This window comes from Balaenoptera borealis (genome assembly GCF_965194805.1).
Source record: "Balaenoptera borealis genome assembly, chromosome: 9".
NCBI classification, from domain to species: Eukaryota; Metazoa; Chordata; class Mammalia; order Artiodactyla; family Balaenopteridae; genus Balaenoptera; species Balaenoptera borealis.
In genome coordinates this window covers 111,756,532-111,772,331 of record NC_138873.1, presented here as the reverse complement: position 1 = coordinate 111,772,331, position 15,800 = coordinate 111,756,532, and the positions used below count along the sequence as shown (strand labels likewise).

The 15,800-nt window shown below is 36.4% G+C and overlaps 1 protein-coding gene and 1 long non-coding RNA gene across 3 annotated transcripts in view; one reads left to right on the top strand and one right to left on the bottom strand.

The window, feature by feature from the left end:
* The window catches only part of LOC309634743, a 632,894-nt gene that overhangs the window by 401,222 nt on the left and 215,872 nt on the right, over positions 1 to 15,800 (top strand). The gene's annotated exons all lie outside the window — the stretch shown is intronic.
* CD109 (CD109 molecule) overlaps positions 1 to 15,800 on the bottom strand; it is a 132,608-nt gene that overhangs the window by 67,739 nt on the left and 49,069 nt on the right. For both annotated transcript variants that reach the window (XM_082405031.1, XM_082405032.1), the window contains one exon: positions 460 to 499. In XM_082405031.1, the coding sequence (XP_082261157.1) occupies positions 460 to 499 (40 nt within the window). The remainder of the gene's footprint in view (positions 1 to 459; positions 500 to 15,800) is intronic.

The window sequence follows — 15,800 nt, the reverse complement described above, 5'->3', positions numbered from 1 at the left end:
CCTCTCCATCCACCAACAAAACACTGGGGTCGCACATTGCTTACATCTACGTGTTTCCAAATGCAATATTACAAATGTGGCACCCTGCAGGAAGAGGATTTACTCAAGTTAAACCCTGTCTTCACCAGTGCTGACCAAGTGAAAGATATGGGAAACGACTGTGGTTATGCTTTTAAAAAAACACCGTACAAAATTTAAAATATGTTATGATCACAACAAAGTAGAAAAACAGAATAACTATACATACGAAGAGCAGGATAATGGCACTACAGCCAATCTTGTTCCTACTTTATTCTTTATAAAGAAAAAATGTTCAGACCTATAGGAAATACTAGGATTTTACCTGGTAAAAATCCATTGGGATTTTTACTTTAAATAATACATCTCTTAGAAATTTCTCTTATCTCTGTGGAAAGTAATAAATGTGTTTTCCTTCAAAATAAGTTGAAGAACTCTTACCGTATTCTGAAACCTGAAATGACTGATAATATGTCTGGTCCTATTGGGAAGAAGAAAAAAAGACAAGAAAATATATGAGTTCTTATTTAATTACTTTGCTTGCTTACTTACCTCACAAAAACATTTAGAAAACATTTTTAATTACATTTATAATTATTAAACAAACAAAACAATTTATTTTAACTTTGTAGAAGTTTATTTTTAGTTATCTGCAACATGAAGTCTGTGAATTTCATGAGTTTTTCTTCACAATCCACTAACATAAAAAGGTGACCTGTCTCTTTAATTCACTGCAGGTCATTGAAACAAACCGCTTAACCTGACTTCCCTCATCTGTGAAATGAGAACAAGATTAAATTAGATAATTTAGGAATTTACCAAGCAAGGATAACACATGTCAGACTAACAGGAAATGACTTCAAATTTGGTTTGTCTATCCCTATCAAAGCAAACCAATGAAGAATATATAAAATAGTCAAGGATGCAAAATCATCATGGACCAACACCCTTTATCTTCCTAATTCCTTGAAGTATTTTCTACTGTAACCCTTAACTCAGTACACTCTACCCTATTTTAACAGATATTATTAATTATTTCCTTTTCCAGTATCAACAAGAAAACGTGTGGCCTAGAATATCTTTTTTTCCAACTCCTCGTATTTCTATTTCTCCGTTCCTAATCATAGGTAACACATTAAACAGAACCACTTCAAGATAGCTAAGAAATTCCACCAATGAAATGTGTATTCCAATTCTGATTCCCTAAGTTTATCAAAGCAAATACACAGATGCAGCTACAAGATATTGGCTTTTTTAAAAATCTTATTTGTTTAACCTAAAGTAACTGTACATCACCTAAACTAACATGATAGTATAAATCAACTATACCTCAATAAAAAATAAATAAAATTTTAATAAATAAATAAACTGTACACAAGCAAATTATTTTTTAATCCTAAAAGAAGGATACAGTTCATTTCAAAGTATAAGACAAATACAACTACTTATATGCCAACAAAATAACTGTCTAAAACTTGGCTTCAGTGTTGTCATTTAAAGTAGATCCCAAAGAAATTGTGTTGATCAGTCTTTAACAATCTCCACATTTGTCACTTCTATCTTAAAGTGTTTTCACGTCATATAAAGGAATGTTATAAATTACATGTCTTTGATTCATTTATAAGTTCTGATTTGTCATCCTCAAAAATCAAATCAAGAAGGCAATCTACCTTTAATACCTGTTTTACTGATAACATAAGAATTCTAGGCTTGGGACTTCCCTGGTGGTCCAGTGGTTAAGAATCCGCCTTCCAATGCAGGGGACGCAGGTTCAATCCCTGGTCGGGGAGCTAAGATCCCACATGCCACAGGGCAAGTAAGCCCATGCATCGCAACTACTGAGCCCACGTGTTCTGGAGCCCGCGCATGACAACAAAAAGATGCCGCAACTAAGACCCGACGCAACCCAATAAATAAATCAATAAAAATAAAATAAATATTAAAGAAAAGAATTCTAGTCTTTAAATTACTTTTTGCTTTACGACTGAGGTAAAGCACAGGTAAGGCTGTGGAATAAGCGATTTAACAACGATGACGTCTGTTCGTCAAGTTAAGTTCATATAGCAAACCCCAAGTGAGTACTGCATATAAAACATCATGTGAGGCTCTGTAAAGCTTAACTACAGTCCGCAGCATCAGAAGTTCAGTCTAGAGATGGAGCAGACACAGTCCAGTGCAACACTGCAAGTTGCCCTGGAGTTTCATGCACTGTATTTCTGCTCTCACTCTCCCCAGTGCTTGACTTACACACACTTCCACCTCTGCCCATCTTCCAAGACTTGGCTCAAATATTACTGCTTCTCTGGATCCCCAATCGAAAAGTAATCTCTATGCCTCCATGCACTTTAGTCCTTCTTTCTTTGTCACTTTTCACCCTGCATCCTGAATATTTAGGTACATGGCTTATCTTGCTGCAAGTTCTTTGAGAGCCAGGTCCATGTTATACCACGTTTTTATCCTTCATAGTTTATCCCTTGAGTTGCCAACCTAACAGACTGCCTGATACCAAAAAAGTTCTCAAATAACGTGTATTAGATTGAATAAAAAGTGCTAGCTTTGACAAACGTGGAAAATCAACGAATTTGTTTGGGCCTCCTTTAAACAGCCTTGAAACCAACTTTTAGGCAATTATTTAACAAACAAGTAGTTACAATAGTTCACATTTGAAATAAATTCTCCCCTCCTGCCTCCTGCATTACCAGTCATCCCTGGCAATTCCTGGATTTTCCATCTCTCTGGTTAGTCTCCTCCCCTTCATTCAGTCTGTAAACACTGTCACACCTTCTGTTCTCCTGGTACTCTTAAGTATCTTTCTGACTTGTTGCCTTAACGGTCCTTTCTTTCTGATCTTGAAATGTTGGCCCTTCCCATCCTGAACCCAATGCTCTTGATAAGTGAGCTCATCAACTCTCATGGTGTTAACTGTCATCTCTAAGCTAAACACTCCTAAACCTTTATCTCTGGCCATCCCTCAAGCTGGAGATTCAGACTCAAATCCACCTTCGGGACACCTCCACCTGCATGTTCTACAGAAGATCCTGGACTCCTTTATCTGGGTTTAGCCTCCACCAGGGACCTTTTCTTGATCGCCTCTCCCCGTGCTGGGTTAGATGCCCCTTCTCTCCCATCATACCCTGTGTATAACTCTATCACTTTACTTAACACAGTATATACTATAATTATCTGCTTTGTGCCCATCACCGGAAACAGACTATGAAGTCACTGGGGGCACAGCACCTAATTCAGCATGCTTTCAAGGTTTGTTGAATGAATGTATGTATTAATGAATGAATGCATTGAATTTTGTCCCCAGGCTGGTTCTGATACCGGGGGGCTCATCAGATTAGCCTCAGTTATTGTACAGTCTCTCTTGCAAGAAATTGAAATAACCTTCAGACTACCCTGAGGAGGCACAGCCATTTGTCAAGTGACCCATGGAGTAACCTTAACTCTCTGCCCTGCATTTAGAAGGAATATGAACGTCAGGGAGTGGAAGAAGTCAGCCATCAGGGAAAGCTGAAGAAAAAGTGGGAGAAAAGCGCTTCTTTTCACTGTCATTTAAATTGTTCCAATAAATCAAGAAATCATCGTGTAACTGAGTGCTGACAGTGCGCTTTGTACCAGATGAGGTTTTCCCAGGGTGTTTATAAGTGGTAAAATGCAAATCTAGAAATAAATTATTTTACTGTCCAAGGGGTTTGGAAAGCAGAAATGAGTTTTGTCATTTTCAGCATGTGGTCATTAGGCAATCAGGCCATACCAATTTTCACAATGAGTTTAGTTTTCTTTATAAAATATTTTTACAAAATATATAATCAAGAATGTAGAAGAGGGACTTCCCTGGCGGTCCAGTGGTTAAGACTTCGCCTTCCAATGCAGGGGGTGTGGGCTCGATCCCTGGTCAGGGAGCTAAGTTCCCACATGCCTCTCGGCCAAAAAAAAAACCAAAACATAAAACAGAAGCAAAATTGTAACAAATTCAATAAAGACTTTAAAAAAAAAAAGTAGAAGATACTGAAATATTTTAAATTAATAATAATTCAGAGAAGTAGCAGCCATTTATGCCACAGATAAACACAAAAACACTGATACTGAGTACTTTCATTAGTCTAGAACAGGGATCTGCAAACTTTTTCTATAAAGGGCCAGGCAGTAAATATTTTAGGCTTTGCAAGCCATATGGTCCCTGTCACAACTTCTCAACTCTGCTGGTGCAACACAAAACAGCCAGAGACAACACAAACAAATGAGACCGACTGTGTGCCAACAAAACTTTATTTACAAAAACAGGTGTTGGGCTGTATTTGGTCTTTAGTCCAGGGTTTGCTGACCCCTGGTCTAAAAAGTAAAATTTATTTCCATATTCTTCTATGTTAGTTCTAGCTGAACTAAATTTGACTAAATCAAATTTAAAACATGAAGCAAAAAACAACCCCAGACCTTTTGTAGGAAGTACAAGTTCCATTTACTAAACAACTTTCCTTCACTTTCAAAGAAACGATCTACTTCAAAATGAGTTTTTAATATTTATTCTAGCTCATCAAATACAGCTTGTGCTCATTCACTCTGGCAGCAACTGGAGAGAAAGGCTGACCTGAAGGCTTAAATACCCGGGCAGCATGTCTTCTAAGCAAACACCTTTCCAGACAAAAGAATACATAACTCATCAACATCTTCAGAGCTCTGCTTTCCTTAATATGGTCGCTGCTCCGGGGGAAAACACTCCGTTAGGACACCTGCTCTTCAGCACATATCTTCACTCTCTATCTGTATTACATGTAAGCCCACCTCAATTAGATTTCTAAACAACTTCTAAAGCAGAATGGAAAAGGAGAACAAGGAGGTGCTCTCGGTAAGCTCTGTAACTTCTTTATTCCCTTATCCCTAAGTCAGTGGTTCATCGTGATGGTGTATGTTATGGAAATCGATCAAATGGAAGGGGAAAGATAGAAACACACTATTCTTACCTTCCTAAGAAATACACTATGACTACAGTGCAAATTGCAGATGTGAATTACTACAACCTTCTATTCCAGTTACACATTTGCCTTCTCTAACCATGAAGCCATCCAACTCTTGAGAGGGTTTCTATTTTTAACAAACTTCAAAAAATATGGCACGCTACATGACCGCTTAAAACCGTAAATTTTTTTTAAAATGCAGGTCAGCTTCTTTCAGCTCTTGCTGCTGGAATAAAAAAAAAAAATGCCAGAAACAGAATTCAAGGGCTGGATGGATTCTTTGTGTTTGCACATTTATGTTCATTTATGATCATTTTAACTTTGTAAAAGTCTGCTTTAACATTGATCTCTGGTGTCTGGATTTAATTTTTATTTAAAGATTAAGAAAGGCACCGAATTTTTAAATCCACACATAACAAGTTGTTAAAATGGAACGATTTAAGACTCAGTTTTGGCTTTGTCCCCCAAGACAACAGAGGCCAAGTACAGCCACGTTTCCAAGCCAGGTGCAGGACTAGCAGCAGGGGGCTTCCCTGGTGGCGCAGTGGTTGAGAATCTGCCTGCCAATGCAGGGGACACGGGTTCGAGCCCTGGTCCGGGAAGATCCCACATGCCGCGGAGCGACTAGGCCCGTGAGCCACAACTACTGAGCCTGCGCGTCTGGAACCTGTGCTCCGCAACAAGAGAGGCCGCGACAGTGAGAGGCCCGCGCACCACGATGAAGAGTGGCCCCCGCTTGCCGCAACTAGAGAGAGCCCTCGCACAGAAACGAAGACCCAACACAGCCATAAATAAATAAATAAATAAAATTAAAAAAAAAAAAAAAAAGACTAGCAGCAGGACCTGCAAAGGAGGTCTCCAAAAACTGGTTTTGCAACCCCTTTTAATTTTTTTTTTTTATATTTTTACTAGCTTTATTGAGACATAATTGACATATAATATTATACAAATTCAAAGTGTACAATATGTTGATTTGGCACACTTTTATATTGCAGTCTGATTACTACTGCAGTGTTAGTTAACACTCCATTACATCACATAATTATTGTTTCTTTTCTGTGCTGAGAACATTTAAGATCTATTCTCTTAACAATTTTCATGTGTACAATACAGTACTGTTAACCATAATCACAATGCTGTACATTAGAACCCCAGAACTTATTCATCTGCTAACGAGCAATTGGCTTTTGTATATTAACCTTGTACCCTGAAGCCTTGCTATAGTTGCTTTTTTATAAAAAAAATTGTTTGGAATTTTTCTATATAGACAATCCTATCACCAATGAATAGCAACTGTTTTATTCTTTTCCAATATTTATCCTTTTATTTCCATTTCTTTTCTTATGGCACCAGCTAGGACTTCCTATGTGATGTTGAATAGGAGTGGTGAATGGGAACATCATTGCCTTGTTTCTGGTCTTAGGGGGAAAGTGTCTAGTTACTCATTATTGATTATGTTAGCTGTAGGTTTTTGCAGATGGTTCTCCATTGATTTGGAGAAGTTCTTCTCTACTCCTAGTTTTCTGAGTATTTTTATTATGATTGAGTATTGGATTTTGTCAAATGGTATTTCTTCTGTGTCAATTAATATGATCACATGATTTACCTCCTTTAGTCTGTTGATACAGTGGATTATATTGACTGATTTTTCAGATGTTGAACCAACCTTACATACATGGAATAAATACCACTTGGTTGTAGTATATAATTCTTTTCATACATTGTTGAATTCGACTTATTAATTTTTTTTTTTAATTTTTGAATTTTATTTTATTTATTTTTTTATACAGCAGGTTCTTATTAGTCATCCATTTTATACACATCACTGTATACATGTCAATCCCAATCTCCCAATTCATCCCACCACCACCACCACCCACCCGCCACTTTCCCCCCTTGGTGTCCATACATTTGTTCTCCACATCTGTGTCTCTACTTCTGCCCTGCAAACCAGTTCATCTACACCTTTTTTCTAAGTTCCGCATATATGCGTTAATATACGATATTTGTTTTGTTTTTCTCTGTCTGACTTACTTCACTCTGTATGACAGTCTCCAGATTCATCCACATCTCTACAGATGACACAATTTCATTCCTTTTTATGGCTGAGTAATATTCCACTGTATATATGTACCACATCTTCTTTACCCATTCATCTGTCGATGGGCATTTAGGTTGCTTCCATGACCTGGCTATTGTAAATAGTGCTGCAGTGAACATTGGGTTGCATGTGTCTTTTTGAATTATGGTTTTCTCTGGGTATATGCCCAGGAGTGGGATTGCTGGATCATATGGTAATTCTGTTTTTAGTTTTTTTAGGAACTTCCATACTGTTCTCCAGAGTGGCTGTATCAATTTACATTCCCACCAACAGTGCAAGAGGGTTCCCTTTTCTCCACACCCTCTCCAGCATTTGTTGTTTGTAGATTTTCTGATGATGCCCAATCAAACTGGTGTGAGGTGATACCTCATTTTAGTTGTGATTTGCATTTCTCTAATAATTAGTGATGTTGAGCAGCTTTTCATGTGCTTCTTGGCCATCTGTATGTCCTCTTTGGAGAAATGTCTATTTAGGTCTTCTGCCCATTTTTGGACTGGGTTGTTTTTTTAATATTGAGCTGCATGAGCTGTTTATATATTTTGGAGATTAATCCTTTGTCCGTTGATTCGTTTGCAAATATTTTCTCCCATTCTGAGGGTTGTCTTTTCATCTTGTTTATGGTTTCCTTTGCTGTGCAAAAGCTTTGAAGTTTCAATAGGTCCCATTTGTTTATTTTTGTTTTTATTTCCATTACTCTAGGAGGTGGGTCAAAAAGGATCTTGCTGTGATTAATGTCAGAGTGTTCTTCCTATGTTTTCCTCTAAGAGTTTTATAGTGTCCGGTCTTATATTTAGGTCTCTAATCCATTTTGAGTTTATTTTTGTGTATGGTGTTAGGGAGTGTTCTAATTTCATTCTTTTACATGTAGCTGTCCAGTTTTCCCAGCACCACTTACTGAAGAGACTGTCTTTTCTCCACTGTATATGCTTGCCTCCTTTATCAAAGATAAGGTGACCATATGTGCGTGGGTTTATCTCTGGGCTTTCTATCTTGTTCCATTGATCTATATTTCTGTTTTTGTGCCAATACCATATTGTCTTGATTACTGTAGCTTTGTAGTATAGTCTGAAGTAAGGGAGTCTGATTCCTCCAGCTCCGTTTTTTTCCCTCAAGACTGCTTTGGCTATTCAGGGTCTTTTGTGCCTCCATACAAATTTTAAAATTTTTTCTTCTAGTTCCGTAAAAATTGCCATTGGTAAATTAATAGGGGTTGCATTGAATCTGTAGATTGCTTTGGGCGGTATAGTCATTTTCACAATATTGATTCTTCCAATCCAAGAACATGGTGTATCTCTCCATCTGTTGCTATCATCTTTAATTTCTTTCATCAGTGTCTTATAGTTTCCTGCATACAGGTCTTTTGTCTCCCTAGGTAGGTTTATTCCTAGGTATTTTATTCTTTTTGTTGCAGTGGTAAATGGGAGTGTTTCCTTAATTTCTCTTTCAGATTTTTCATCATTAGTGTATAGGAATGCAAGAGATTTCTGTGCATTAATTTTGTGTCCAGCAACTTTACCGAATTCATTGATTAGCTCTAGTAGTTTTCTAGTGGCATCTTTAGGATTCTCTATGTATAGTATTATGTCACCTGCAAACAGTGACAGTTTTACTTCTTCTTTTCCAATTTGCATTCCTTTTATTTCTTTTTCTTCACTGATTGCCATGGCTAGGTCTTCCAAAACTATGTTGAATAATAGTGGTGAGAGTGGACATCCTTGTCTTCTTCCTGATCTTAGAGGAAATGCTTTCAGTTTTTCACCATTGAGAATGATGTTTGCTGTGGGTTTGTCATATATGGCCTTTATTATGTTGACGTAGCTTCCCTCTATGCCCACTTTCTGGTTTTTATCATAAATGGGCATTGAATTTTGTCAAAAGATTTTTCTGCATCTATTGAGATGATCATATGGTTTTTCTTCTTCAATTTGTTAATATGGTGTATCACATTGATTGATTTGCATATATTGATGAATCCTTGCATCCCTGGGATAAATCCCACTTGATCGTGGTGTATGATCCTTTTAATGTGTTGTTGGATTCTGTTCACTAGTATTTTGTTGAGGATTTTTGCAACTATATTCATCAGTGATATTGTCTGTAATTTTCTTTTTTTGTAGTACCTTTGTCTGGTTTTAGTATCAGGGTGATGATGGCCTCATAGAATGAGTTTGAGAGTGTTCCTTCCTCTGCAATGTTTTGGGAAGAGTTTGAGAAGGATGGGTGTTAGCTCCTCTAAATGTTTGATAGAATTCACCTGTGAAGCCATCTGGTCCTAGACTTTTGTTTGTTGGAAGATTTTTAATCACAGTTTCAATTTCATTACTTGTGATTGGTCTGTTCATATTTTTTGTTTCTTCCTGGTTCAGTCTTGGAAGGTTATACCTTTCTAAGAATTTGTCCATTTCTTCCAGGTTGTCCATTTTATTGGCATAGAGTTGCTTGTAGTAGTCTCTTAGGATGCTTTGTTTGCTGTGGTGTCTGTTGTAACTTCTCCATTTTCATTTCTAATTTTATTGATTTGAGTCCTCTCCCTCTTTTTCTTGATGAGTCTGGCTAATGGTTTATCAATTTTGTTTATCTTCTCAAAGAACCAGCTTTTAGTTTTATTGATCTATGCTATTGTTTTCTTTGTTTCTATTTCATTTATTTCTGCTCTGATCTTTATGATTACTTTCCTTCTGCTAACTTTGGGTTTTGTTTGTTCTTCTTTCTCTAGTTTCTTTAGGTGTAAGATTAGATTGTTTATTTGACATTTTTCTTGTTTCTTGAGGTAGGCTTGTATAGCTATAAACTTCCCTCTTAGAACTGCTTTTGCTGCATCCCATAGGTTTTCGGTTGTTGTGTTTTCACTGTCATTTGTTTCTATGTATTTCTTTATTTCCTGTTTGATCTCTTGAGTGATTTCTTGGTTATGTAGTAGTGCACTGTTTAGTGTCCATGTGTTTGTGTTTTTTACAGTTTTTTCCTGTAATGGATTTCTAATCTTGTAGTGTTGTTGTTGGAAAAGTTGCTTGATATGATTTCAATTTTCTTAAATTTTCCAAGGCTTGATTTGTGACCCAGGATGTGATCTATCCTGGAGAATGTTCCATGTGCACTTGAGAAAAAAGTGTGTTCTGCTGCTTTCAGGTAGAATGTCCTATAAATATCAATTAAGTCTACCTGGTCTATTGTGTCATTTAAAGCTTCTGTTTCCTTATTTATTTTCTGTCTAGATGATCTGTCCATTGGTGTAAGTAGGATGTTAAAGTCCCCCACTATTATTGTGTTACTGTCAATTTCCCCTTTTATGGCTGTTAGCATTTGCCTTATGTATTGAGGTGCTCCTATGTTGGGTGCATATATATTTATAATTGTCATATCTTCTTCTTGGATTAATCCCTTGATCATTATGTAGTGTCCTTCCTTGTCTCTTGTAACATTCTTTATTTTAAAGTCCATTTTATCTGATATGAGTATTGCTACTCCAGCTTTCTTCTGATTTCCATTTGCATGGAATATCTTTTTCCATCCCCTCACTTTCAGTCTGTGTGTGTCCCTAGGTCTGAAGTGGGTCTCTTGTAGACAGCATATATATGGGTCTTGTTTTTTTTTTTTTTTTTTCACACACACACACTGTATTTTATTTTTACAAGAGATAAATAGACTGACACCAAGCATTGTACATGGGTGACCACAACAAAAGCAACAATGATTGCAATTACCAAACATGAAACACACTCATACTATGTCATAATATTGACATTCAGTCCAGTAATCCTCCACTGTAACAGCTCCTTTACTTTGCAGTGAAAATTGATTTGTATATTCTTTGCCTCTGAGTCCTTGTGGGATTTTTTTTTTTTTTAATTCAGACAGAAAGTCACAAAAATTATACTCATCCTCATCAGTTCACTCAGTCCCATGTAATTAATTTTTTTTTCATCTTGATCTTTTGTTAGCACTTTTATGAGTTCATCAGTTTTTCATTAGAGTTCTGAAAATGCTTATTCATTCAGTTCAGCAGTACAGTCAGTTACCAGAAACCTGTACTTGTCAGAGTCTTTTCCATGAATTTCTTGAAGATGAAACCCTTTTATAGGAACATTTTTGCAAAATCATCAGAGTACACCCAGAACTGTCTGTAAATGACAAAAGACTTAAAAATGACCACGGTTCAAGATTTGATGAAAGTTCATAATAATGCAGTTGACAAGAAAATTAGTTATTTCTGAGATATACATTTTAAAGTAATAACTAGGATTATTACTTATAACATTATACCAGAACATATAAGATTTTTAGAAATTTCATGTAATGTCTGAAACATTTATATTAACATATTTCCATACATATTTCCATACAAATACAAATATAAGATTTTTAGATATTTCATGTAATGTCTGAAACATTTATATTAACATATTTCCATACATATTTCCATACAAATACAAATATAAGATTTTTAGAAATTTCATGTCATGTCTGAAACATTTATATTAACATATTTCCATACAAATAACCCAATGAAAGTTTAGTATTAGTTGTTTTGTTTGTTTTTTTATACTGCAGGTTCTTATTAGGCATCAGTTTTATACACATCAGTGTATACATGTCAATCCCAATCGCACAATTCAGCACACCACCATCCCCACCTCACCGCAGTTTTCCCCCGTTGGTGTCCATATGTCCATTCTCTACATCTGTGTCTCAACTTCTGCCCTGCAAACTGGCTCATCTGTACCATTTTTCTAGGTTCCGCATACATGCATTAATATACAATATTTGTTTTTCTCTTTCTGACTTACTTCACTCTGTATGACAGTCTCTAGATCCATCCACGTCTCAACAAATGACTCAATTTCGTTCCTTTTTATGGCTGAGTAATATTCCATTGTATATATGTACCACAGCTTCTTTATCCATTCGTCTGTTGATGGGCATTTAGGTTGCTTCCATGACCTGGCTATTGTAAATAGTGCTGCAATGAACATTCGGGTGCATGTGTCTTTTTCAATTACGGTTTTCTCTGGGTATATGCCCAGTAGTGGGATTGCTGGGTCATATGGTAATTCTATTTTTAGTTTTTTAAGGAACCTCCATATTGTTCTCCATAGTGGCTGTATCAATTTACCTTCCCACCAACAGTGCAAGAGGGTTCCCTTTTCTCCACACCCTCTCCAGCATTTGTTGTTTGTAGATTTTCTGATGATGCCCATTCTAACAGGAGTGAGGTGATACCTCATTGTAGTTTTGATTTGCATTTCTCTAATAGTTAGTGATGTTGAGCATCTTTTCATGTGCTTCGTGGCCGTCTGTATGTCTTCTTTGGAGAAATGTCTATTTAGGTCTTCTGCCCATTTTTGGATTGGGGTGTTTGTTTCTTTGATATTGAGCTGAATGAGCTGTTTATATATTTTGGAGATTAATCCTTTGTCCGTTGATTCGTTTGCAAATATTTTCTCCCATTCTGAGGGTTGTCTTTTCATCTTGTTTATGGTTTCCTTTGCTGTGCAAAAGCTTTGAAGTTTCATTAGGTCCCACTTGTTTATTTTTGTTTTTATTTCCATTACTCTAGGAGGTGGATCAAAAAAGATCTTGCTGTGATTTATGTCAAAGAGTGTTCTTCCTATGTTTTCCTCTAAGAGTTTTATAGTGTCCAGTCTTATATTTAGGTCTCTAATCCATTTTGAGTTTATTTTTGTGTATGGTGTTAGGGAGTATTCTAATTTCATTCTTTTACATGTAGCTGTCCAGTTTTCCCAGCACCACTTATTGAAGAGACTGTCTTTTCTCCATTGTATATCTTTGCCTCCTTTGTCATAGATTAGTTGACCATAGGTGCGTGGGTTAATCTCTGGGCTTTCTATCTTGTTCCATTGATCTATGTTTCTGTTTTTGTGCCAGTACCATATTGTCTTGATTACTGTAGCTTTGTAGTAGAGTCTGAAGTCAGGGAGTCTGATTCCTCCAGCTCCATTTTTTTGCCTCAAGACTGCTTTGGCTATTCGGGGTCTTTTGTGTCTCCATACAAATTTTAAGATGATTTGTTCTAGCTCCGTAAAAAATGCCATTGGTAATTTGATAGGGATTGCATTGAATCTGTAGATTGCTTTGGGTAGTATACTCATTTTCACAATGTTGATTCTTCCAATCCAAGAACATGGTATATCTCTCCATCTGTTGGTATCATCTTTAATTTCTTTCGTCAGTGTCTTATAGTTTTCTGCATACAGGTCTTTTGTCTCCCTAGGTAGGTTTATTCCTAGGTATTTTATTCTTTTTGTTGCAATGGTAAATGGGAGTGTTTCCATAATTTCTCTTTCAGATTTTTCATCATTAGTGTATAGGAATGCAAGAGATTTCTGTGCATTATTTTTGTATCCTGCAACTTTACCATATTCATCAATTAGCTCTAGCAGTTTTCTGGTGGCAGTTTTAGGATTCTCTATGTATAGTATCATGTCATCTGCAAACAGTGACAGTTTTACTTCTTCTTTTCCAATTTGTATTCCTTTTATTTCTTTTTCTTCTCTGATTGCCGTGGCTAGGACTTCCAGAACTATGTTGAATAATAGTGGTGAGAGTGGACATCCTTGTCTCGTTCCTGATCTTAGAGGAAATGCTTTCAGTTTTTCACCATTGAGAATGATGTTTGCTGTGGGTTTGTCATATATGGCCTTTATTATGTTGAGGTAGGTTCCCTCTATGCCCACTTCCTGGAGAGTTTTTATCAGAAATGGGTGTTGAATTTTGTCAAAAGCTTTTTCTGCATCTATTGAGATGATCATATGGTTTTTATTCTTCAATTTGTTAATATGGTGTATCACATTGATTGATTTGCGTATATTGAAGAATCCTTGCATCCCTGGGATAAATCCCACTTGATCGTGGTGTATGATCCTTTTAATGTGTTGTTGGATTCTGTTTGCTAGTATTTTGTTGAGGATTTTTGCATCTATATTCCTCAGTGATATTGGTCTGTAATTTTCTTTTTTTGTAGTGTCTTTGTCTGGTTTGGGTATCAGGGTGATGGTGGCCTCATAGAATGAGTTTGGAAGTGTTCCTTCCTCTGCAATTTTTTGGAAGAGTTTGAGAAGGATGGGTGTTAGCTCTTCTCTAAATGTTTGATAGAATTCACCTGTGAAGCCATCTGGACCTGGACTTTTGTTTGTTGGAAGATTTTTAATCACAGTTTCAATTTCATTACTTGTGACTTGTCTGTTCATATTTTCTGTTTCTTCCTGATTCAGTCTGGGAAGGTTATACCTTTCTAAGAATTTGTCCATTTCTTCCAGGTTGTCCATTTTATTGGCATAAAGTTGCTTGTAGTAGTGTCTTAGGATGCTTTGTATTTCTGCGGTGTCTGTTGTAACTTCTCCTTTTTCATTTCTGATTTTATTGATTTGAGTCCTCTCCCTCTTTTTCTTGATGAGTCTGGTTAATGGCTTATCAATTTTGTTTATCTTCTCAAAGAACCAACTTTTAGTTTTATTGATCTTTGCTATTGTTTTCTTTGTTTCTATTTCATTTATTTCTGCTCTGACCTTTATGATTTCTTTCCTTCTGCTAACTTTGGGTTTTGTTTGTTCTTCTTTCTCTAGTTTCTTTAGGTGTAAGGTTAGATTGTTTACTTGAGCTTTTTCTTGTTTCTTGAGGTAGGCTTGTATAGCTATAAACTTCCCTCTTAGAACCGCTTTTGCTGCATCCCATAGGTTTTGGGTCGTCGTGTTTTCATTGTCATTTGTCTCTAGGTATTTTTTTATTTCCTCTTTGATTTCTTCAGTGATCTCTTGGTTATTTAGTAACGTATTGTTTAGCCTCCATGTGTTTGTCCTTTTTATGTTTTTTTCCCTGTAATTCATTTCTAATCTCATAGCGTTGTGGTCAGAAAAGATGCTTGATATGATTTCAATTTTCTTAAATTTACTGAGGCTTGATTTGTGACCCAAGATGTGATCTATCTTGGAGAATGTTCCGTGCGCACTTGAGAAGAACGTGTAATCTGCTGTTTTTGGATGGAATGTCCTATATATATCAATTAAATCTATCTGGTCTATTGTGTCATTTAAAGCTTCTGTTTCCTTATTTATTTTCATTTTGGATGATCTGTCCATTGGTGTAAGTGAGGTGTTAAAGTCCCCCACTATTATTGTGTTACTGTCAATTTCCCCTTTTATGGCTGTTAGCATTTGCCTTATGTATTGAGGTGCTCCTATGTTGGGTGCATATATATTTATAATTGTCATATCTTCTTCTTGGATTAATCCCTTGATCATTATGTAGTGTCCTTCCTTGTCTCTTGTAACATTCTTTATTTTAAAGTCCATTTTATCTGATATGAGTATTGCTACTCCAGCTTTCTTCTGATTTCCATTTGCATGGAATATCTTTTTCCATCCCCTCACTTTCAGTCTGTGTGTGTCCCTAGGTCTGAAGTGGGTCTCTTGTAGACAGCATATATATGGGTCTTGTTTTTGTATCCCTTCAGCCAGTCTGTGTCTTTTGGTTGGAGCATTTAATCCATTCACGTTGAAGGTAATTATCGATATGTATGTTCCTATGACCATTTTCTTCATTGTTTTGGGTTTGTTTTTGTAGGTCCTTTTCTTCTCTTGTGTTTCCCACTTAGAGAAGTTCCTTTAGCATTTGTTGTAGAGCTGGTTTGGTGGTGCTGAATTCTCTTAGCTTTTGCTTATCTGTAAAGCTTTTGATTTCTCCATCGAATCTGAATGAGATCC